At 33.6% G+C, this 26,685-nt stretch overlaps 1 protein-coding gene across 2 annotated transcripts in view; it reads left to right on the top strand.

Annotated features, from left to right (window-relative positions):
- The window catches only part of LOC106594745 (sodium/mannose cotransporter SLC5A10), a 516,766-nt gene that overhangs the window by 486,677 nt on the left and 3,404 nt on the right, over positions 1-26,685 (top strand). For both annotated transcript variants that reach the window (XM_045690472.2, XM_045690471.2), the window contains exon 14: positions 26,537-26,685. This exon is cut by the window's right edge and continues 67 nt beyond it. In XM_045690472.2, coding sequence (XP_045546428.2) covers positions 26,537-26,685 — 149 coding nt within the window. The remainder of the gene's footprint in view (positions 1-26,536) is intronic.

Here is a 26,685-nt window from a genome sequence, read left to right as displayed (position 1 = left end):
ATCAGAGGGTTCTATAGTTAGTTATATAGTTAGGGTTATATACTGGTGTGATCAGAGGGTTCTATAGTTGTTATATAGTTAGGGTTATATACTGGTGTGATCAGAGGGTTCTATAGTATAGTTAGTTATATAGTTAGGGTTATATACTGGTGTGATCAGAGGGTTCTATAGTATAGTTATATAGTTAGGGTTATATACTGGTGTGATCAGAGGGTTCTATAGTAGTAGTTATATAGTTAGGGTTATATACTGGTGTGATCAGAGGGTTCTATAGTATAGTTAGTTATATAGTTAGGGTTATATACTGGTGTGATCAGAGGGTTCTATAGTATAGTTAGTTATATAGTTAGGGTTATATACTGGTGTGATCAGAGGGTTCTATAGTATAGTTATATAGTTAGGGTTATATACTGGTGTGATCAGAGGGTTCTATAGTATAGTTAGTTATATAGTTAGGGTTATATACTGGTGTGATCAGAGGGTTCTATAGTATAGTTAGTTATATAGTTAGGGTTATATACTGTTGTGATCAGAGGGTTCTATAGTATAGTTATAGAGTTAGGGTTATATACTGGTGTGATCAGAGGGTTCTATTGTATAGTTATATAGTTAGGGTTATATACTGGTGTGATCAGAGGGTTCTATAGTACAGTCATATAGTTAGGGTTATATACTGGTGTGATCAGAGGGTTCTATAGTATAGTTAGTTATATAGTTAGAGTTATATACTGGTGTGATCAGAGGGTTCTATAGTTAGTTAAGTAGTTAGGGTTATATACTAGTGTGATCAGAGGGTTCTATAGTATAGTTAGTTATATAGTTACGGTTATATACTGGTGTGATCAGAGGGTTCTATAGTTAGTTCTATAGTTAGGGTTATATACTGGTGTGATCAGAGGGTTCTATAGTATAGTTAGTCATATATTTAGAGTTATATACTGGTGTGATCAGAGGGTTCTATAGTATAGTTAGTTATATAGTTAAGGTTATATACTGGTGTGATCAGAGGGTTCTATAGTATAGTTAGTTATATAGTTAGGTTTATATACTGGTGTGATCAGAGGGTTCTATAGTATAGTTAGTTATATAGTTAGGGTTATATACTGGTGTGATCAGAGGGTTCTATAGTATAGTTATATAGTTAGGGTTATATACTGGTGTGATCAGAGGGTTCTATAGTAAGTTAGTTATATAGTTAGGGTTATATACTGGTGTGATCAGAGGGTTCTATAGTATAGTTAGTTATATAGTTAGGGTTATATACTGGTGTGATCAGAGGGTTCTATAGTATAGTTAGTCATATAGTTAGGGTTATATACTGGTGTGATCAGAGGGTTCTATAGTATAGTTAGTTATATAGTTAGGGTTATATACTGGTGTGATCAGAGGGTTCTATAGTATAGTTAGTTATATAGTTAGGGTTATATACTGGTGTGATCAGAGGGTTCTATAGTATAGTTAGTTATATAGTTAGGGTTATATACTGGTGTGATCAGAGGGTTCTATAGTTGTTAGTTATATAGTTAGGGTTATATACTGGTGTGATCAGAGGGTTCTATAGTATAGTTAGTTATATAGTTAGGGTTATATACTGGTGTGATCAGAGGGTTCTATAGTATAGTTAGTTATATAGTTAGGGTTATATACTGGTGTGATCAGAGGGTTCTATAGTATAGTTATATAGTTAGGGTTATATACTGGTGTGATCAGAGGGTTCTATAGTATAGTTAGTTATATAGTTAGGGTTATATACTGGTGTGATCAGAGGGTTCTATAGTATAGTTAGTTATATAGTTAGGGTTATATACTGGTGTGATCAGAGGGTTCTATAGATAGTTAGTTATATAGTTAGGGTTATATACTGGTGTGATCAGAGGGTTCTATAGTATAGTTAGTCATATAGTTAGGGTTATATACTGGTGTGATCAGAGGGTTCTATAGTATAGTTAGTCATATAGTTAGGGTTATATACTGGTGTGATCAGAGGGTTCTATAGTATAGTTAGTTATATAGTTAGGGTTATATACTGGTGTGATCAGAGGGTTCTATAGTATAGTTAGTTATATAGTTAGGGTTATATACTGGTGTGATCAGAGGGTTCTATAGATAGTTAGTTATATAGTTAGGGTTATATACTGGTGTGATCAGAGGGTTCTATAGTGTAGTTATATAGTTAGGGTTATATACTGGTGTGATCAGAGGGTTCTATAGTATAGTTAGTTATATAGTTAGGGTTATATACTGGTGTGATCAGAGGGTTCTATAGTATAGTTATATAGTTAGGGTTATATACTGGTGTGATCAGAGGGTTCTATAGTATAGTTAGTTATATAGTTAGGGTTATATACTGGTGTGATCAGAGGGTTCTATAGTATAGTTAGTTATATAGTTAGGGTTATATACTGGTGTGATCAGAGGGTTCTATAGTATAGTTAGTTATATAGTTAGGGTTATATACTGGTGTGATCAGAGGGTTCTATAGTATAGTTAGTTATATAGTTAGGGTTATATACTGGTGTGATCAGAGGGTTCTATAGTATAGTTAGTTATATAGTTAGGGTTATATACTGGTGTGATCAGAGGGTTCTATAGTATAGTTAGTTATATAGTTAGGGTTATATACTGGTGTGATCAGAGGGTTCTATAGATAGTAGTTATATAGTTAGGGTTATATACTGGTGTGATCAGAGGGTTCTATAGATATAGTTATATAGTTAGGGTTATATACTGGTGTGATCAGAGGGTTCTATAGTATAGTTAGTTATATAGTTAGGGTTATATACTGGTGTGATCAGAGGGTTCTATAGTATAGTTAGTTATATAGTTAGGGTTATATACTGGTGTGATCAGAGGGTTCTATAGTATCGTTAGTTATATAGTTAGGGTTATATACTGGTGTGATCAGAGGGTTCTATAGTATAGTTAGTTATATAGTTAGGGTTATATACTGGTGTGATCAGAGGGTTCTATAGTATAGTTAGTTATATAGTTAGGGTTATATACTGGTGTGATCAGAGGGTTCTATAGTATAGTTAGTTATATGGTTAGGGTTATATACTGGTGTGATCAGAGGGTTCTATAGATATAGTTATATAGTTAGGGTTATATACTGGTGTGATCAGAGGGTTCTATAGTATAGTTAGTTATATAGTTAGGGTTATATACTGGTGTGATCAGAGGGTTCTATAGTATAGTTAGTTATATAGTTAGGGTTATATACTGGTGTGATCAGAGGGTTCTATAGTATAGTTAGTTATATAGTTAGGGTTATATACTGGTGTGATCAGAGGGTTCTATAGTATAGTTAGTTATATAGTTAGGGTTATATACTGGTGTGATCAGAGGGTTCTATAGTTAGTTATATAGTTAGGGTTATATACTGGTGTGATCAGAGGGTTCTATAGTATAGTTAGTTATATAGTTAGGGTTATATACTGGTGTGATCAGAGGGTTCTATAGTATAGTTAGTTATATAGTTAAGGTTATATACTGGAGTGATCAGAGGGTTCTATAGTTAGTTATATAGTTAGGGTTATATACTGGTGTGATCAGAGGGTTCTATAGTATAGTTAGTCATATAGTTAGGGTTATATACTGGTGTGATCAGAGGGTTCTATAGTTAGTTATATAGTTAGGGTTATATACTGGTGTGATCAGAGGGTTCTATAGTATAGTTAGTTATATAGTTAGGGTTATATACTGGTGTGATCAGAGGGTTCTATAGTATAGTTAGTTATATAGTTAGGGTTATATACTGGTGTGATCAGAGGGTTCTATAGTATAGTTATATAGTTAGGGTTATATACTGGTGTGATCAGAGGGTTCTATAGTGTAGTTATATAGTTAGGGTTATATACTGGTGTGATCAGAGGGTTCTATAGTGTAGTTATATAGTTAGGGTTATATACTGGTGTGATCAGAGGGTTCTATAGTATAGTTAGTTATATAGTTAGGGTTATATACTGGTGTGATCAGAGGGTTCTATAGTATAGTTATATAGTTAGGGTTATATACTGGTGTGATCAGAGGGTTCTATAGTATAGTTTGTTATATAGTTAGGGTTATATACTGGTGTGATCAGAGGGTTCTATAGTATAGTTAGTTATATAGTTAGGGTTATATACTGGTGTGATCAGAGGGTTCTATAGATAGTAGTTATATAGTTAGGGTTATATACTGGTGTGATCAGAGGGTTCTATAGTATAGTTATATAGTTAGGGTTATATACTGGTGTGATCAGAGGGTTCTATAGTACAGTTCATATAGTTAGGGTTATATACTGGTGTGATCAGAGGGTTCTATAGTATAGTTAGTCATATATTTAGAGTTATATACTGGTGTGATCAGAGGGTTCTATAGTTAGTTATAGTAGTTAGGGTTATATACTGGTGTGATCAGAGGGTTCTATAGTATAGTTAGTTATATAGTTAGGGTTATATACTGGTGTGATCAGAGGGTTCTATAGTAGTTAGTTATATAGTTAGGGTTATATACTGGTGTGATCAGAGGGTTCTATAGTATAGTTAGTCATATAGTTAGGGTTATATACTGGTGTGATCAGAGGGTTCTATAGTATAGTTAGTTATATAGTTAAGGTTATATACTGGTGTGATCAGAGGGTTCTATAGTATAGTTAGTTATATAGTTAGGGTTATATACTGGTGTGATCAGAGGGTTCTATAGTATAGTTAGTTATATAGTTAGGGTTATATACTGGTGTGATCAGAGGGTTCTATAGTTAGTTATATAGTTAGGGTTATATACTGGTGTGATCAGAGGGTTCTATAGTATAGTTAGTTATATAGTTAGGGTTATATACTGGTGTGATCAGAGGGTTCTATAGTATAGTTAGTTATATAGTTAGGGTTATATACTGGTGTGATCAGAGGGTTCTATAGTATAGTTAGTCATATAGTTAGGGTTATATACTGGTGTGATCAGAGGGTTCTATAGTATAGTTAGTTATATAGTTAAGGTTATATACTGGTGTGATCAGAGGGTTCTATAGTATAGTTAGTTATATAGTTACGGTTATATACTGGTGTGATCAGAGGGTTCTATAGTATAGTTAGTTATATAGTTAGGGTTATATACTGGTGTGATCAGAGGGTTCTATAGTTAGTTCATATAGTTAGGGTTATATACTGGTGTGATCAGAGGGTTCTATAGTATAGTTAGTTATATAGTTAGGGTTATATACTGGTGTGATCAGAGGGTTCTATAGTATAGTTAGTTATATAGTTAGGGTTATATACTGGTGTGATCAGAGGGTTCTATAGTATAGTTATATAGTTAGGGTTATATACTGGTGTGATCAGAGGGTTCTATAGTATAGTTAGTTATATAGTTAGGGTTATATACTGGTGTGATCAGAGGGTTCTATAGTATAGTTAGTTATATAGTTAGGGTTATATACTGGTGTGATCAGAGGGTTCTATAGTTAGTTATATAGTTAGGGTTATATACTGGTGTGATCAGAGGGTTCTATAGTACAGTTAGTCATATAGTTAGGGTTGTTTACTGGTGTGATCAGAGGGTTCTATAGTTAGTCATATAGTTAGGGTTATATACTGGTGTGATCAGAGGGTTCCATAGTATAGTTAGTTATATAGTTAGAGTTATATACTGGTGTGATCAGAGGGTTCTATAGTATAGTTATATAGTTAGGGTTATATACTGGTGTGATCAGAGGGTTCTATAGTGTAGTTATATAGTTAGGGTTATATACTGGTGTGATCAGAGGGTTCTATAGTGTAGTTATATAGTTAGGGTTATATACTGGTGTGATCAGAAGGTTCTATAGTATAGTTAGTTATATAGTTAGGGTTATATACTGGTGTGATCAGAGGGTTCTATAGTATAGTTATATAGTTAGGGTTATATACTGGTGTGATCAGAGGGTTCTATAGTATAGTTAGTTATATAGTCAGGGTTATATACTGGTGTGATCAGAGGGTTCTATAGTATAGTTAGTTATATAGTTATGGTTATATACTGGTTTGTTCAGAGGGTTCTATAGTATAGTTAGTTATATAGTTAGGGTTATATACTGGTGTGATCAGAGGGTTCTATAGTATAGTTAGTTATATAGTTAGGGTTATATACTGGTGTGATCAGAGGGTTCTAGGGTATAGTTATTCAGATAGTTAGGGTTATATACTGGTGTGATCAGAGGGTTCTATAGAATTGTTAGTTATATAGTTAGGGTTATATACTGGTGTGATCAGAGGGTTCTATAATATAGTTATATAGTTAGGGTTATATATTGGTGTGATCAGAGGGTTCTATAATATAGTTATATAGTTAGGATTATATATTGGTGTGATCAGAGGGTTCTATAGTATAGATAGTTATATATTTAGGGTTGTATACTGGTGTGATCAGAGGGTTCTATAGTATAGTTAGTTATATTGTTAGGGTTATATACTGGTGTGATAAGAGGGTTCTATATTATAGTTAGTTATATAGTTAGCGTTATATACTGGTGTGATCAGAGGGTTATATAGTATAGTTAGTTATATAGTTAGGGTTATATACTGGTGTGATCAGAGGGTTCTATAGAATTGTTAGTCATATAGTTAGGGTTATATACTGGTGTGATCAGAGGGTTCTATAGTATAGTTAGTTATATGGTTATGGTTATACACTGGTGTGATCAGAGGGTTCTATAATATAGTTATATAGTTAGGATTATATACTGGTGTTATCAGAGGGTTCTATAGTATAGATAGTTATATAGTTATGGTTGTATACTGGTGTGATCAGAGGGTTCTATAGTATAGTTAGTTATATGGTTAGGGTTATATACTGGTGTGATCAGAGGGTTCTATAGTATAGTTAGTTATATAGTTAGGTTTATATACTGGTGTGATCAGAGGGTTCTATAGTATAGTTAGTTATATAGTTAGGGTTATATACTGTTGTGATCAGAGGGTTCTATAGTATAGTTATAGAGTTAGGGTTATATACTGGTGTGATCAGAGGGTTCTATTGTATAGTTATATAGTTAGGGTTATATACTGGTGTGATCAGAGGGTTCTATAGTACAGTCATATAGTTAGGGTTATATACTGGTGTGATCAGAGGGTTCTATAGTTAGTTATATATTTAGGGTTATATACTGGTGTGATCAGAGGGTTCTATAGTATAGTTCTAAAGTTAGGGTTATATACTGGTGTGATCAGAGGGTTCTATAGTATAGTTAGTTATATAGTTAGGGTTATATACTGGTGTGATCAGAGGGTTCTATAGTATAGTTAGTTATATAGTTAGGGTTATATTCTGGTTTGATCAGAGGGTTCTATAGTACAGTTAGTTATATAGTTAGGGTTATATACTGGTGTGATCAGAGGGTTATATAGTATAGTTAGTTATATAGTTAGGGTTATATACTGGTGTGATCAGAGGGTTCTATAGAATTGTTAGTCATATAGTTAGGGTTATATACTGGTGTGATCAGAGGGTTCTATAGTATAGTTAGTTATATAGTTAGGGTTATATACTGGTGTGATCAGAGGGTTCTATAATATAGTTATATAGTTAGGATTATATACTGGTGTTATCAGAGGGTTCTATAGTATAGATAGTTATATAGTTATGGTTGTATACTGGTGTGATCAGAGGGTTCTATAGTATAGTTAGTTATATGGTTAGGGTTATATAATGGTGTGATCAGAGGGTTCTATAGTATAATTAGTTATATAGTTAGGGTTATATACTGGTGTGATCAGAGGGTTCTATAGTATAGTTATATAGTTAGGGTTATATACTGGTGTGATCAGAGGGTTCTATAGTACAGTTAGTCATATAGTTAGGGTTGTTTACTGGTGTGATCAGAGGGTTCTATAGTTAGTCATATAGTTAGGGTTATATACTGGTGTGATCAGAGGGTTCCATAGTATAGTTAGTTATATAGTTAGAGTTATATACTGGTGTGATCAGAGGGTTCTATAGTATAGTTATATAGTTAGGGTTATATACTGGTGTGATCAGAGGGTTCTATAGTGTAGTTATATAGTTAGGGTTATATACTGGTGTGATCAGAGGGTTCTATAGTGTAGTTATATAGTTAGGGTTATATACTGGTGTGATCAGAAGGTTCTATAGTATAGTTAGTTATATAGTTAGGGTTATATACTGGTGTGATCAGAGGGTTCTATAGTATAGTTATATAGTTAGGGTTATATACTGGTGTGATCAGAGGGTTCTATAGTATAGTTAGTTATATAGTCAGGGTTATATACTGGTGTGATCAGAGGGTTCTATAGTATAGTTAGTTATATAGTTATGGTTATATACTGGTTTGTTCAGAGGGTTCTATAGTATAGTTAGTTATATAGTTAGGGTTATATACTGGTGTGATCAGAGGGTTCTATAGTATAGTTAGTTATATAGTTAGGGTTATATACTGGTGTGATCAGAGGGTTCTAGGGTATAGTTATTCAGATAGTTAGGGTTATATACTGGTGTGATCAGAGGGTTCTATAGAATTGTTAGTTATATAGTTAGGGTTATATACTGGTGTGATCAGAGGGTTCTATAATATAGTTATATAGTTAGGGTTATATATTGGTGTGATCAGAGGGTTCTATAATATAGTTATATAGTTAGGATTATATATTGGTGTGATCAGAGGGTTCTATAGTATAGATAGTTATATATTTAGGGTTGTATACTGGTGTGATCAGAGGGTTCTATAGTATAGTTAGTTATATTGTTAGGGTTATATACTGGTGTGATAAGAGGGTTCTATATTATAGTTAGTTATATAGTTAGCGTTATATACTGGTGTGATCAGAGGGTTATATAGTATAGTTAGTTATATAGTTAGGGTTATATACTGGTGTGATCAGAGGGTTCTATAGAATTGTTAGTCATATAGTTAGGGTTATATACTGGTGTGATCAGAGGGTTCTATAGTATAGTTAGTTATATGGTTATGGTTATACACTGGTGTGATCAGAGGGTTCTATAATATAGTTATATAGTTAGGATTATATACTGGTGTTATCAGAGGGTTCTATAGTATAGATAGTTATATAGTTATGGTTGTATACTGGTGTGATCAGAGGGTTCTATAGTATAGTTAGTTATATGGTTAGGGTTATATACTGGTGTGATCAGAGGGTTCTATAGTATAGTTAGTTATATAGTTAGGTTTATATACTGGTGTGATCAGAGGGTTCTATAGTATAGTTAGTTATATAGTTAGGGTTATATACTGTTGTGATCAGAGGGTTCTATAGTATAGTTATAGAGTTAGGGTTATATACTGGTGTGATCAGAGGGTTCTATTGTATAGTTATATAGTTAGGGTTATATACTGGTGTGATCAGAGGGTTCTATAGTACAGTCATATAGTTAGGGTTATATACTGGTGTGATCAGAGGGTTCTATAGTTAGTTATATATTTAGGGTTATATACTGGTGTGATCAGAGGGTTCTATAGTATAGTTCTAAAGTTAGGGTTATATACTGGTGTGATCAGAGGGTTCTATAGTATAGTTAGTTATATAGTTAGGGTTATATTCTGGTTTGATCAGAGGGTTCTATAGTACAGTTAGTTATATAGTTAGGGTTATATACTGGTGTGATCAGAGGGTTATATAGTATAGTTAGTTATATAGTTAGGGTTATATACTGGTGTGATCAGAGGGTTCTATAGAATTGTTAGTCATATAGTTAGGGTTATATACTGGTGTGATCAGAGGGTTCTATAGTATAGTTAGTTATATAGTTAGGGTTATATACTGGTGTGATCAGAGGGTTCTATAATATAGTTATATAGTTAGGATTATATACTGGTGTTATCAGAGGGTTCTATAGTATAGATAGTTATATAGTTATGGTTGTATACTGGTGTGATCAGAGGGTTCTATAGTATAGTTAGTTATATGGTTAGGGTTATATAATGGTGTGATCAGAGGGTTCTATAGTATAATTAGTTATATAGTTAGGGTTATATACTGGTGTGATCAGAGGGTTCTATAGTTAGTTATATAGTTAGGGTTATATACTGGTGTGATCAGAGGGTTCTATAGTACAGTTAGTCATATAGTTAGGGTTGTTTACTGGTGTGATCAGAGGGTTCTATAGTTAGTCATATAGTTAGGGTTATATACTGGTGTGATCAGAGGGTTCCATAGTATAGTTAGTTATATAGTTAGAGTTATATACTGGTGTGATCAGAGGGTTCTATAGTATAGTTATATAGTTAGGGTTATATACTGGTGTGATCAGAGGGTTCTATAGTGTAGTTATATAGTTAGGGTTATATACTGGTGTGATCAGAGGGTTCTATAGTGTAGTTATATAGTTAGGGTTATATACTGGTGTGATCAGAAGGTTCTATAGTATAGTTAGTTATATAGTTAGGGTTATATACTGGTGTGATCAGAGGGTTCTATAGTATAGTTATATAGTTAGGGTTATATACTGGTGTGATCAGAGGGTTCTATAGTATAGTTAGTTATATAGTCAGGGTTATATACTGGTGTGATCAGAGGGTTCTATAGTATAGTTAGTTATATAGTTATGGTTATATACTGGTTTGTTCAGAGGGTTCTATAGTATAGTTAGTTATATAGTTAGGGTTATATACTGGTGTGATCAGAGGGTTCTATAGTATAGTTAGTTATATAGTTAGGGTTATATACTGGTGTGATCAGAGGGTTCTAGGGTATAGTTATTCAGATAGTTAGGGTTATATACTGGTGTGATCAGAGGGTTCTATAGAATTGTTAGTTATATAGTTAGGGTTATATACTGGTGTGATCAGAGGGTTTATATAATATAGTTATGTAGTTAGGGTTATATATTGGTGTGATCAGAGGGTTCTATAATATAGTTATATAGTTAGGATTATATATTGGTGTGATCAGAGGGTTCTATAGTATAGATAGTTATATATTTAGGGTTGTATACTGGAGTGATCAGAGGGTTCTATAGTATAGTTAGTTATATTGTTAGGGTTATATACTGGTGTGATAAGAGGGTTCTATATTATAGTTAGTTATATAGTTAGCGTTATATACTGGTGTGATCAGAGGGTTATATAGTATAGTTAGTTATATAGTTAGGGTTATATACTGGTGTGATCAGAGGGTTCTATAGAATTGTTAGTCATATAGTTAGGGTTATATACTGGTGTGATCAGAGGGTTCTATAGTATAGTTAGTTATATGGTTATGGTTATACACTGGTGTGATCAGAGGGTTCTATAATATAGTTATATAGTTAGGATTATATACTGGTGTTATCAGAGGGTTCTATAGTATAGATAGTTATATAGTTATGGTTGTATACTGGTGTGATCAGAGGGTTCTATAGTATAGTTAGTTATATGGTTAGGGTTATATACTGGTGTGATCAGAGGGTTCTATAGTATAGTTAGTTATATAGTTAGGTTTATATACTGGTGTGATCAGAGGGTTCTATAGTATAGTTAGTTATATAGTTAGGGTTATATACTGTTGTGATCAGAGGGTTCTATAGTATAGTTATAGAGTTAGGGTTATATACTGGTGTGATCAGAGGGTTCTATTGTATAGTTATATAGTTAGGGTTATATACTGGTGTGATCAGAGGGTTCTATAGTACAGTCATATAGTTAGGGTTATATACTGGTGTGATCAGAGGGTTCTATAGTTAGTTATAAATTTAGGGTTATATACTGGTGTGATCAGAGGGTTCTATAGTATAGTTCTAAAGTTAGGGTTATATACTGGTGTGATCAGAGGGTTCTATAGTATAGTTAGTTATATAGTTAGGGTTATATACTGGTGTGATCAGAGGGTTCTATAGTATAGTTAGTTATATAGTTAGGGTTATATTCTGGTTTGATCAGAGGGTTCTATAGTACAGTTAGTTATATAGTTAGGGTTATATACTGGTGTGATCAGAGGGTTATATAGTATAGTTAGTTATATAGTTAGGGTTATATACTGGTGTGATCAGAGGGTTCTATAGAATTGTTAGTCATATAGTTAGGGTTATATACTGGTGTGATCAGAGGGTTCTATAGTATAGTTAGTTATATAGTTAGGGTTATATACTGGTGTGATCAGAGGGTTCTATAATATAGTTATATAGTTAGGATTATATACTGGTGTTATCAGAGGGTTCTATAGTATAGATAGTTATATAGTTATGGTTGTATACTGGTGTGATCAGAGGGTTCTATAGTATAGTTAGTTATATGGTTAGGGTTATATAATGGTGTGATCAGAGGGTTCTATAGTATAATTAGTTATATAGTTAGGGTTATATACTGGTGTGATCAGAGGGTTCTATAGTATAGTTAGTTATATAGTTAGGGTTATATACTGGTGTTATCAGAGGGTTCTATAGTTAGTTATATAGTTAGGGTTATATACTGGTGTGATCAGAGGGTTCTATAGTACAGTTAGTCATATAGTTAGGGTTGTTTACTGGTGTGATCAGAGGGTTCTATAGTTAGTCATATAGTTAGGGTTATATACTGGTGTGATCAGAGGGCTCCATAGTATAGTTAGTTATATAGTTAGAGTTATATACTGGTGTGATCAGAGGGTTCTATAGTATAGTTATATAGTTAGGGTTATATACTGGTGTGATCAGAGGGTTCTATAGTGTAGTTATATAGTTAGGGTTATATACTGGTGTGATCAGAGGGTTCTATAGTATAGTTAGTTATATAGTCAGGGTTATATACTGGTGTGATCAGAGGGTTCTATAGTATAGTTAGTTATATAGTTAGGGTTATATACTGGTGTGTTCAGAGGGTTCTATAGTATAGTTAGTTATATAGTTAGGGTTATATACTGGTGTGATCAGAGGGTTCTATAGTATAGTTAGTTATATAGTTAGGGTTATATACTGGTGTGATCAGAGGGTTCTATAGTATAGTTATATAGTTAGGGTTATATACTGGTGTGATCAGAGGGTTCTATAGTATAGTTAGTTATATAGTTAGGGTTATATACTGGTGTGATCAGAGGGTTCTATAGAATTGTTAGTTATATAGTTAGGGTTATATACTGGTGTGATCAGAGGGTTCTATAATATAGTTATATAGTTAGGGTTATATATTGGTGTGATCAGAGGGTTCTATAGTATAGATAGTTATATATTTAGGGTTGTATACTGGTGTGATCAGAGGGTTCTATAGTATAGTTAGTTATATTGTTAGGGTTATATACTGGTGTGATAAGAGGGTTCTATATTATAGTTAGTTATATAGTTAGCGTTATATACTGGTGTGATCAGAGGGTTATATAGTATAGTTAGTTATATAGTTAGGGTTATATACTGGTGTGATCAGAGGGTTCTATAGAATTGTTAGTCATATAGTTAGGGTTATATACTGGTGTGATCAGAGGGTTCTATAGTATAGTTAGTTATATGGTTATGGTTATACACCGGTGTGATCAGAGGGTTCTATAATATAGTTATATAGTTAGGATTATATACTGGTGTTATCAGAGGGTTCTATAGTATAGATAGTTATATAGTTATGGTTGTATACTGGTGTGATCAGAGGGTTCTATAGTATAGTTAGTTATATGGTTAGGGTTATATACTGGTGTGATCAGAGGGTTCTATAGTATAGTTAGTTATATAGTTAGGTTTATATACTGGTGTGATCAGAGGGTTCTATAGTATAGTTAGTTATATGGTTAGGGTTATATACTGTTGTGATCAGAGGGTTCTATAGTATAGTTATAGAGTTAGGGTTATATACTGGTGTGATCAGAGGGTTCTATTGAATAGTTATATAGTTAGGGTTATATACTGGTGTGATCAGAGGGTTCTATAGTACAGTCATATAGTTAGGGTTATATACTGGTGTGATCAGAGGGTTCTATAGTTAGTTATATTGTTAGGGTTATATACTGGTGTGATCAGACGGTTCTATAGTATAGTTCTAAAGTTAGGGTTATATACTGGTGTGATCAGAGGGTTCTATAGTATAGTTAGTTATATAGTTAGGGTTATATACTGGTGTGATCAGAGGGTTCTATAGTATAGTTAGTTATATAGTTAGGGTTATATTCTGGTTTGATCAGAGGGTTCTATAGTACAGTTAGTTATATAGTTAGGGTTATATACTGGTGTGATCAGAGGGTTATATAGTATAGTTAGTTATATAGTTAGGGTTATATACTGGTGTGATCAGAGGGTTCTATAGAATTGTTAGTCATATAGTTAGGGTTATATACTGGTGTGATCAGAGGGTTCTATAGTATAGTTAGTTATATAGTTAGGGTTATATACTGGTGTGATCAGAGGGTTCTATAATATAGTTATATAGTTAGGATTATATACTGGTGTTATCAGAGGGTTCTATAGTATAGATAGTTATATAGTTTTGGTTGTATACTGGTGTGATCAGAGGGTTCTATAGTATAGTTAGGTATATGGTTAGGGTTATATAATGGTGTGATCAGAGGGTTCTATAGTATAATTAGTTATATAGTTAGGGTTATATACTGGTGTGATCAGAGGGTTCTATAGTATAGTTAGTTATATAGTTAGGGTTATATACTGGTGTTATCAGAGGGTTCTATAGTTAGTTATATAGTTAGGGTTATATACTGGTGTGATCAGAGGGTTCTATAGTACAGTTAGTCATATAGTTAGGGTTGTTTACTGGTGTGATCAGAGGGTTCTATAGTTAGTCATATAGTTAGGGTTATATACTGGTGTGATCAGAGGGTTCCATAGTATAGTTAGTTATATAGTTAGAGTTATATACTGGTGTGATCAGAGGGTTCTATAGTATAGTTATATAGTTAGGGTTATATACTGGTGTGATCAGAGGGTTCTATAGTGTAGTTATATAGTTAGGGTTATATACTGGTGTGATCAGAGGGTTCTATAGTATAGTTAGTTATATAGTTAGGGTTATATACTGGTGTGATCAGAGGGTTCTATAGTATAGTTAGTTATATAGTTAAGGTTATATACTGGAGTGATCAGAGGGTTCTATAGTATAGTTAGTTATATAGTTAGGGTTATATACTGGTGTGATCAGAAGGTTCTATAGTATAGTTAGTTATATAGTTAGGGTTATATACTGGTGTGATCAGAGGGTTCTATAGTATAGTTATATAGTTAGGCTTATATACTGGAGTGATCAGAGGGTTCTATAGTATAGTTAGTTATATAGTCAGGGTTATATACTGGTGTGATCAGAGGGTTCTATAGTATAGTTAGTTATATAGTTAGGGTTATATACTGGTTTGTTCAGAGGGTTCTATAGTATAGCTAGTTATATAGTTAGGGTTATATACTGGTGTGTTCAGAGGGTTCTATAGTATAGTTAGTTATATAGTTAGGGTTATATACTGTTGTGATCAGAGGGTTCTAGGGTATAGTTATTCAGATAGTTAGGGTTATATACTGGTGTGATCAGAGGGTTCTATAGAATTGTTAGTTATATAGTTAGGGTTATATACTGGTGTGATCAGAGGGTTCTATAATATAGTTATATAGTTAGGGTTATATATTGGTGTGATCAGAGGGTTCTATAGTATAGATAGTTATATAGTTAGGGTTATATACTGGTGTGATCAGAGGGTTCTATAGTATAGTTAGTTATATAGTTAGGGTTATATACTGGTGTGATCAGAGGGTTCTATAGTATAGTTAGTTATATAGTTAGGGTTATATACTGGTGTGATCAGAGGGTTCTATAGTATAGTTAGTTATATAGTTAGGGTTATATACTGGTGTGATCAGAGGGTTCTATAGTATAGTTAGTTATATAGTTAGGGTTATATACTGGTGTGATCAGAGGGTTCTATAGTATAGTTAGTTATATAGTTAGGGTTATATACTGGTGTGATCAGAGGGTTCTATAGTATAGTTAGTTATATAGTTAGGGTTATATACTGGTGTGATCAGAGGGTTCTATAGTATAGTTATATAGTTAGGGTTATATACTGGTGTGATCAGAGGGTTCTATAGTATAGTTAGTTATATAGTCAGGGTTATATACTGGTGTGATCAGAGGGTTCTATAGTATAGTTAGTTATATAGTTAGGGTTATATACTGGTGTGATCAGAGGGTTCTATAGTATAGTTAGTTATATAGTTAGGGTTATATACTGGTGTGATCAGAGGGTTCTATAGTATAGTTAGTTATATAGTTAGGGTTATATACTGGTGTGATCAGAGGGTTCTATAGAATAGTTAGTTATATAGTTAGGGTTATATACTGGTGTGATCAGAGGGTTCTATAGTATAGTTAGTTATATAGTTAGGGTTATATACTGGTGTGATCAGAGGGTTCTATAATATAGTTATATAGTTAGGGTTATATATTGGTGTGATCAGAGGGTTCTATAGTATAAATAGTTATATATTTAGGGTTGTATACTGGTGTGATCAGAGGGTTCTATAGTATAGTTAGTTATATTGTTAGGGTTATATACTGGTGTGATAAGAGGGTTCTATAGTATAGTTAGTTATATAGTTAGGGTTATATACTGGTGTGATCAGAGGGTTATATAGTATAGTTAGTTATATAGTTAGGGTTATATACTGGTGTGATCAGAGGGTTCTATAGAATTGTTAGTCATATAGTTAGGGTTATATACTGGTGTGATCAGAGGGTTCTATAGTATAGTTAGTTATATAGTTAGGGTTATACACTGGTGTGATCAGAGGGTTCTATAATATAGTTATATAGTTAGGATTATATACTGGTGTTATCAGAGGGTTCTATAGTATAGATAGTTATATAGTTATGGTTGTATACTGGTGTGATCAGAGGGTTCTATAGTATAGTTAGTTATATGGTTAGGGTTATATACTGGTGTGATCAGAGGGTTCTATAGTATAGTTAGTTATATAGTTAGGTTTATATACTGGTGTGATCAGAGGGTTCTATAGTATAGTTAGTTATATAGTTAGGGTTATATACTGGTGTGATCAGAGGGTTCTATAGTATAGTTATAAAGTTAGGGTTATATACTGGTGTGATCAGAGGGTTCTATAGTATAGTTAGTTATATAGTTAGGGTTATATACTGGTGTGATCAGAGGGTTCTATAGTATAGTTAGTTATATAGTTAGGGTTATATACTGGTGTGATCAGAGGGTTCTATAGTATAGTTAGTTATATAGTTAGGGTTATATACTGGTGTGATCAGAGGGTTCTATAGTATAGTTAGTTATATAGTTAGGGTTATATACTGGTGTGATCAGAGGGTTCTATAATATAGTTATATAGTTAGGATTATATACTGGTGTGATCAGAGGGTTCTATAGTATAGATAGTTATATAGTTATGGTTGTATACTGGTGTGATCAGAGGGTTCTATAGTATAGTTAGTTATATAGTTAGGGTTATATACTGGTGTGATCAGAGGGTTATATAGTATAGTTAGTTATATAGTTAGGGTTATATACTGGTGTGATCAGAGGGTTCTATAGAATTGTTAGTCATATAGTTAGGGTTATATACTGGTGTGATCAGAGGGTTCTATAGTATAGTTAGTTATATAGTTAGGGTTATACACTGGTGTGATCAGAGGGTTCTATAATATAGTTATATAGTTAGGATTATATACTGGTGTTATCAGAGGGTTCTATAGTATAGATAGTTATATAGTTATGGTTGTATACTGGTGTGATCAGAGGGTTCTATAGTATAGTTAGTTATATGGTTAGGGTTATATACTGGTGTGATCAGAGGGTTCTATAGTATAGTTAGTTATATAGTTAGGTTTATATACTGGTGTGATCAGAGGGTTCTATAGTATAGTTAGTTATATAGTTAGGGTTATATACTGTTGTGATCAGAGGGTTCTATAGTATAGTTATATAGTTAGGGTTATATACTGGTGTGATCAGAGGGTTCTATTGTATAGTTATATAGTTAGGGTTATATACTGGTGTGATCAGAGGGTTCTATAGTACAGTCATATAGTTAGGGTTATATACTGGTGTGATCAGAGGGTTCTATAGTTAGTTATATAGTTAGGGTTATATACTGGTGTGATCAGAGGGTTCTATAGTATAGTTCTAAAGTTAGGGTTATATACTGGTGTGATCAGAGGGTTCTATAGTATAGTTAGTTATATAGTTAGGGTTATATACTGGTGTGATCAGAGGGTTCTATAGTATAGTTAGTTATATAGTTAGGGTTATATACTGGTGTGATCAGAGGGTTCTATAGTATAGTTAGTTATATAGTTAGGGTTATATACTGGTGTGATCAGAGGGTTCTATAGTATAGTTAGTTATATAGTTAGGGTTATATACTGGTGTGATCAGATGGTTCTATAGTTAGTTATATAGTTAGGGTTATATACTGGTGTGATCAGAGGGTTCTATAGTATAGTTAGTTATATAGTCAGGGTTATATACTGGTGTGATCAGAGGGTTCTATAGTATAGTTAGTTATATAGTTAGGGTTATATACTGGTTTGTTCAGAGGGTTCTATAGTATAGTTAGTTATATAGTTAGGGTTATATACTGGTGTGATCAGAGGGTTCTAGGGTATAGTTATTCAGATAGTTAGGGTTATATACTGGTGTGATCAGAGGGTTCTATAGAATTGTTAGTTATATAGTTAGGGTTATATACTGGTGTGATCAGAGGGTTCTATAGATGTTAGTTATATAGTTAGGGTTATATACTGGTGTGATCAGAGGGTTCTATAATATAGTTATATAGTTAGGGTTATATATTGGTGTGATCAGAGGGTTCTATAGTATAGATAGTTATATATTTAGGGTTGTATACTGGTGTGATCAGAGGGTTCTATAGTATAGTTAGTTATATTGTTAGGGTTATATACTGGTGTGATAAGAGGGTTCTATAGTATAGTTAGTTATATAGTTAGGGTTATATACTGGTGTGATCAGAGGGTTATATAGTATAGTTAGTTATATAGTTAGGGTTATATACTGGTGTGATCAGAGGGTTCTATAGAATTGTTAGTCATATAGTTAGGGTTATATACTGGTGTGATCAGAGGGTTCTATAGTATAGTTAGTTATATAGTTAGGGTTATACACTGGTGTGATCAGAGGGTTCTATAATATAGTTATATAGTTAGGATTATATACTGGTGTTATCAGAGGGTTCTATAGTATAGATAGTTATATAGTTATGGTTGTATACTGGTGTGATCAGAGGGTTCTATAGTATAGTTAGTTATATGGTTAGGGTTATATACTGGTGTGATCAGAGGGTTCTATAGTATAGTTAGTTATATAGTTAGGTTTATATACTGGTGTGATCAGAGGGTTCTATAGTATAGTTAGTTATATAGTTAGGGTTATATACTGTTGTGATCAGAGGGTTCTATAGTATAGTTATATAGTTAGGGTTATATACTGGTGTGATCAGAGGGTTCTATTGTATAGTTATATAGTTAGGGTTATATACTGGTGTGATCAGAGGGTTCTATAGTACAGTCATATAGTTAGGGTTATATACTGGTGTGATCAGAGGGTTCTATAGTTAGTTATATAGTTAGGGTTATATACTGGTGTGATCAGAGGGTTCTATAGTATAGTTCTAAAGTTAGGGTTATATACTGGTGTGATCAGAGGGTTCTATAGTATAGTTAGTTATATAGTTAGGGTTATATACTGGTGTGATCAGAGGGTTCTATAGTATAGTTAGTTATATAGTTAGGGTTATATACTGGTGTGATCAGAGGGTTCTATAGTATAGTTAGTTATATAGTTAGGGTTATATACTGGTGTGATCAGAGGGTTCTATAGAATTGTTAGTCATATAGTTAGGGTTATATACTGGTGTGATCAGAGGGTTCTATAGTATAGTTAGTTATATAGTTAGGGTTATATACTGGTGTGATCAGAGGGTTCTATAAGTATAGATAGTTATATAGTTATAGGGTTGTATACTGGTGTGATCAGAGGGTTCTATAGTATAGTTAGTTATATGGTTAGGGTTATATACTGGTGTGATCAGAGGGTTCTATAGTATAGTTAGTTATATAGTTAGGTTTATATACTGGTGTGATCAGAGGGTTCTATAGTATAGTTAGTTATATAGTTAGGGTTATATACTGTTGTGATCAGAGGGTTCTATAGTATAGTTATATAGTTAGGGTTATATACTGGTGTGATCAGAGGGTTCTATTGTATAGTTATATAGTTAGGGTTATATACTGGTGTGATCAGAGGGTTCTATAGTACAGTCATATAGTTAGGGTTATATACTGGTGTGATCAGAGGGTTCTATAGTTAGTTATATAGTTAGGGTTATATACTGGTGTGATCAGAGGGTTCTATAGTATAGTTCTAAAGTTAGGGTTATATACTGGTGTGATCAGAGGGTTCTATAGTATAGTTAGTTATATAGTTAGGGTTATATACTGGTGTGATCAGAGGGTTCTATAGTATAGTTAGTTATATAGTTAGGGTTATATACTGGTGTGATCAGAGGGTTCTATAGTATAGTTAGTTATATAGTTAGGGTTATATACTGGTGTGATCAGAGGGTTCTATAGTATAGTTAGTTACATAGTTAGGGTTATATACTGGTGTGATCAGAGGGTTCTATAGTATAGTTAGTTATATATTTAGGGTTATATACTGGTGTGATCAGAGGGTTATATAGAATAGTTAGTTATATAGTTAGGGTTATATACTGGTGTGATCAGAGGGTTCTATAGAATTGTTAGTCATATAGTTAGGGTTATATACTGGTGTGATCAGAGGGTTCTATAGTATAGTTAGTTATATAGTTAGGGTTATATACTGGTGTGATCAGAGGGTTCTATAGATTTGTTAGTCATATAGTTAGGATTATATACTGGTGTGATCAGAGGGTTCTATAGTATAGATAGTTATATAGTTATGGTTGTATACTGGTGTGATCAGAGGGTTCTATAGTATAGTTAGTTATATAGTTAGGGTTATATACTGGTGTGATCAGAGGGTTCTATAGTATAGTTAGTTATATAGTTAGGGTTATACACTGGTGTGATCAGAGGGTTCTATAATATAGTTATATAGTTAGGATTATATACTGGTGTTATCAGAGGGTTCTATAGTATAGATAGTTATATAGTTATGGTTGTATACTGGTGTGATCAGAGGGTTCTATAGTATAGTTAGTTATATGGTTAGGGTTATATACTGGTGTGATCAGAGGGTTCTATAGTATAGTTAGTTATATAGTTAGGTTTATATACTGGTGTGATCAGAGGGTTCTATAGTATAGTTAGTTATATAGTTAGGGTTATATACTGTTGTGATCAGAGGGTTCTATAGTATAGTTATATAGTTAGGGTTATATACTGGTGTGATCAGAGGGTTCTATTGTATAGTTATATAGTTAGGGTTATATACTGGTGTGATCAGAGGGTTCTATAGTACAGTCATATAGTTAGGGTTATATACTGGTGTGATCAGAGGGTTCTATAGTTAGTTATATAGTTAGGGTTATATACTGGTGTGATCAGAGGGTTCTATAGTATAGTTAGTTATATAGTTAGGGTTATATACTGGTGTGATCAGAGGGTTCTATAGTATAGTTAGTTATATAGTTAGGGTTATATACTGGTGTGATCAGAGGGTTCTATAGTATAGTTAGTTATATAGTTAGGGTTATATACTGGTGTGATCAGAGGGTTATATAGTATAGTAAGTTATATAGTTAGGGTTATATACTGGTGTGATCAGAGGGTTCTATAGAATTGTTAGTCATATAGTTAGGGTTATATACTGCTGTGATCAGAGGGTTCTATAGTATAGTTAGTTATATAGTTAGGGTTATATACTGGTGTGATCAGAGGGTTCTATAATATAGTTATATAGTTAGGATTATATACTGGTGTTATCAGAGGGTTCTATAGTATAGATAGTTATATAGTTATGGTTGTATACTGGTGTTATCAGAGGGTTCTATAGTATAGTTAGTTATATGGTTAGGGTTATATACTGGTGTGATCAGAGGGTTCTATAGTATAGTTAGTTATATAGTTAGGTTTATATACTGGTGTGATCAGAGGGTTCTATAGTATAGTTAGTTATATAGTTAGGGTTATATACTGTTGTGATCAGAGGGTTCTATAGTATAGTTATATAGTTAGGGTTATATACTGGTGTGATCAGAGGGTTCTATTGTATAGTTATATAGTTAGGGTTATATACTGGTGTGATCAGAGGGTTCTATAGTACAGTCATATAGTTAGGGTTATATACTGGTGTGATCAGAAGGTTCTATAGTTAGTTATATAGTTAGGGTTATATACTGGTGTGATCAGAGGGTTCTATAGTATAGTTCTAAAGTTAGGGTTATATACTGGTGTGATCAGAGGGTTCTATAGTATAGTTAGTTATATAGTTAGGGTTATATACTGGTGTGATCAGAGGGTTCTATAGTATAGTTAGTTATATAGTTAGGGTTATATACTGGTGTGATCAGAGGGTTCTATAGTATAGTTAGTTATATAGTTAAGGTTATATACTGGTGTGATCAGAGGGTTCTATAGTATAGTTAGTTATATAGTTAGGGTTATATACTGGTGTGATCAGATGGTTCTATAGTTAGTTATATAGTTAGGGTTATATACTGGTGTTATCAGAGGGTTCTATAATATGGTTATATAGTTAGGGTTATATACTGGTGTGATCAGAGGGTTCTATAGTATAGTTAGTTACATAGTTAGGGTTATATACTGGTGTGATCAGAGGGTTCTATAGTATAGTTAGTTATATATTTAGGGTTATATACTGGTGTGATCAGAGGGTTATATAGAATAGTTAGTTATATAGTTAGGGTTATATACTGGTGTGATCAGAGGGTTCTATAGAATTGTTAGTCATATAGTTAGGGTTATATACTGGTGTGATCAGAGGGTTCTATAGTATAGTTAGTTATATAGTTAGGGTTATATACTGGTGTGATCAGAGGGTTCTATAATATAGTTATATAGTTAGGATTATATACTGGTGTGATCAGAGGGTTCTATAGTATAGATAGTTATATAGTTATGGTTGTATACTGGTGTGATCAGAGGGTTCTATAGTATAGTTAGTTATATGGTTAGGGTTATATACTGGTGTGATCAGAGGGTTCTATAGTATAGTTAGTTATATAGTTAGGGTTATATACTGGTGTGATCAGAGGGTTCTATAGTATAGTTAGTTATATAGTTAGGGTTATATACTGTTGTGATCAGAGGGTTCTATAGTATAGTTATATAGTTAGGGTTATATACTGGTGTGATCAGAGGGTTCTATAGTATAGTTATATAGTTAGGGTTATATACTGGTGTGATCAGAGGGTTCTATAGTACAGTCATATAGTTAGGGTTATATACTGGTGTGATCAGAGGGTTCTATAGTTAGTTATATAGTTAGGGTTATATACTGGTGTGATCAGAGGGTTCTATAGTATAGTTCTAAAGTTAGGGTTATATACTGGTGTGATCAGAGGGTTCTATAGTATAGTTAGTTATATAGTTAAGGTTATATACTGGTGTGATCAGAGGGTTCTATAGTATAGTTAGTTATATAGTTAGGGTTATATACTGGTGTGATCAGATGGTTCTATAGTTAGTTATATAGTTAGGGTTATATACTGGTGTTATCAGAGGGTTCTATAATATGGTTATATAGTTAGGGTTATATACTGGTGTGATCAGAGGGTTCTATAGTATAGTTAGTTACATAGTTAGGGTTATATACTGGTGTGATCAGAGGGTTCTATAGTATAGTTAGTTATATATTTAGGGTTATATACTGGTGTGATCAGAGGGTTATATAGAATAGTTAGTTATATAGTTAGGGTTATATACTGGTGTGATCAGAGGGTTCTATAGAATTGTTAGTCATATAGTTAGGGTTATATACTGGTGTGATCAGAGGGTTCTATAGTATAGTTAGTTATATAGTTAGGGTTATATACTGGTGTGATCAGAGGGTTCTATAATATAGTTATATAGTTAGGATTATATACTGGTGTGATCAGAGGGTTCTATAGTATAGATAGTTATATAGTTATGGTTGTATACTGGTGTGATCAGAGGGTTCTATAGTATAGTTAGTTATATGGTTAGGGTTATATACTGGTGTGATCAGAGGGTTCTATAGTATAGTTAGTTATATAGTTAGGGTTATATACTGGTGTGATCAGAGGGTTCTATAGATAGTAGTTATATAGTTAGGGTTATATACTGGTGTGATCAGAGGGTTCTATAGTACAGTCATATAGTTAGGGTTATATACTGGTGTGATCAGAGGGTTCTATAGTTAGTTATATAGTTAGGGTTATATACTGGTGTGATCAGAGGGTTCTATAGTATAGTTCTAAAGTTAGGGTTATATACTGGTGTGATCAGAGGGTTCTATAGTTAGTTATATAGTCAGGGTTATATACTGGTGTGATCAGAGGGTTCTATAGTATAGTTCTAAAGTTAGGGTTAGATACTGGTGTGATCAGACGGTACTATAGTTAGTTATATAGTTAGGGTTATATACTGGTGTGATCAGAGGGTTCTATAATATAGTTATATAGTTAGGGTTATATACTGGTGTGATCAGAGGGTTCTATAGTATAGTTAGTTATATAGTTAGGGTTATATACTGGTGTGATCAGAGGGTTCTATAGTATAGTTAGTTATATAGTTAGGGTTATATACTGGTGTGATCAGAGGGTTCTATAGTATAGTTAGTTATATAGTTAGGGTTATATACTGGTATGATCAGATGCCTAAGGATCACTCCTTATGATTTTAAAACACTTTGAAATTCATCTTGCACTTGGCTTATGATGGTGTTAATAAAATCACTGTGAAATTCCACTTTGTTGACATTTTTTGTTGATCCTTAACCTCTGGAAATGAAGGACTAGGAGCCATGTTTAAAGTTTTCAAATGTGTTTTTTCAGTTTGATTCCGGGTTTGGTTTGATAAACTGTTGTCTTCTCTCTTGGTCTGTTAGACATTTTGTTTGTTGGAGAAAATGTTTTTTTGTAAATACATTTAAGAAGGCGTGATAGCTGCACCTAGTGGATATCTGTAATAATCAGGAACAGGTAAATCTACATTTCAAGTGTAGGAGCATTAAAATGATTCAGAATAAATAGGAAACAATATACGGTATCAGTCAAAAGTTTGGATACACCTGCTCATTCCAATGGTTTTTATTTAATTTTTTACTGTTTTCTACATTGTAGAATAATAGTGAAGACATCAAAACTATAAAATAACACATATGGAATCATGTAGTAACCAACAAACATGTTAATAAACAAAATCAAAATATATTTTATATTTGAGATTCTTCAAGGTATCCCCCCTTTGTCTTGATGACAGCTTTACACACTCTATTCAGATGGACCCCGTTGTTAGGGCAGATCCCCCCTTTGTCTTGATGACAGCTTTACACAGATCAGATACCCCCTTTGTCTTGATGACAGCTTTACACAGATCAGATCCCCCCTTTGTCTTGATGACAGCTTTACACAGATCAGATCCCCCCTTTGTCTTGATGACAGCTTTACACAGATCAGATCCCCCCTTTGTCTTGATGACAGCTTTACACAGACCAGATCCCCCTTTGTCTTGATGACAGCTTTACACAGACAAGATCCCCCCTTTGTCTTGATGACAGCTTTACACAGATCAGATCCCCCTTTGTCTTGATGACAGCTTTACACACTCTATTCAGATGGGACCCCGTTGTTAGACCAGATCCCCCCTTTGTCTTGATGACGGCTTTACACAGATCAGATCCCCCCTTTGTCTTGATGACAGCTTTACACAGACAAGATACCCCCTTTGTCTTGATGACAGCTTTACACAGATCAGATCCCCCTTTGTCTTGATGACAGCTTTACACACTCTATTCAGATGGGACCTCGTTGTTAGATCAGATCCCCCCTTTTGTCTTGATGACAGCTTTACACACTCTATTCAGATGGGACCCCGTTGTTAGATCGGTAGTTACATCTGGTGAAACGGAGACTTGAGCAGGACTTGAACTTCTCTATTCTTAAAATTATATTTTAGTCTCGCAATTTATTTGATGTATTTTAAAACTTTAAGCGATTAAAAAAAGTAGCTGGTAACCTTTTAGGGTTAGTATTAGTGTGTACTTTTTAGGGTTAGTGTGTACTTTTTAGGGTTAGTGTTAGTGTGTACTTTTTAGGGTTAGTGTGTACTTTTTAGGGTTAGTGTGTACTTTTTAGTGTTCGTGTGTAATTTTTAGGGTTAGTGTTAGTGCGTACTTGGTAGTGTTAGTGTGTACTTGGTAGTGTTAGTGGGTACTTGGTAGAGTTAGTGTGAAGTCTCCTCTACCTGCATGGAAACCTTCCATTCAAAAGGCAGCAGCCATTGGTCCGTCTGTGAAACACTCTGTGTGTGTGTGTGAGTGTGTGTGTGTGTGTGTGTAGGGAACGTTCTGGGGTCTGATGGTGTGTGTGTGTGTGTGTGTGTGTGTGTGTGTGTGTGTGTGTGTGTGTGTGTGTGTGTGTGTGTGTGTGTGTGTGTGTGTGTGTGTGTAGGGAGCGTTCTGGGGTCTGATGGTGTGTGTGTGTGTGTGTGTGTGTGTGTGTGTGGTAGGGAGCGTTCTGGGGTCTGATGGTGGGCCTGGTGGTCGGCGTGTGTCGGATGGTTCTAGAATTTGCGTTCCCGCCTCCTCGTTGCGGTATCCAAGACGACGCCCCGTCCGTCCTGCGCTCCGTTCACTACCTTCACTTCGCCATCATCCT

The sequence above is a fragment of the Salmo salar genome, chromosome 12, assembly GCF_965601325.2.
Source record: "Salmo salar chromosome 12, fSalSal1, whole genome shotgun sequence".
Taxonomy (NCBI): domain Eukaryota; kingdom Metazoa; phylum Chordata; class Actinopteri; order Salmoniformes; family Salmonidae; genus Salmo; species Salmo salar.
Note: the sequence above shows the minus strand (reverse complement) of the source record. Positions and strands in the feature narration are given on the sequence as shown.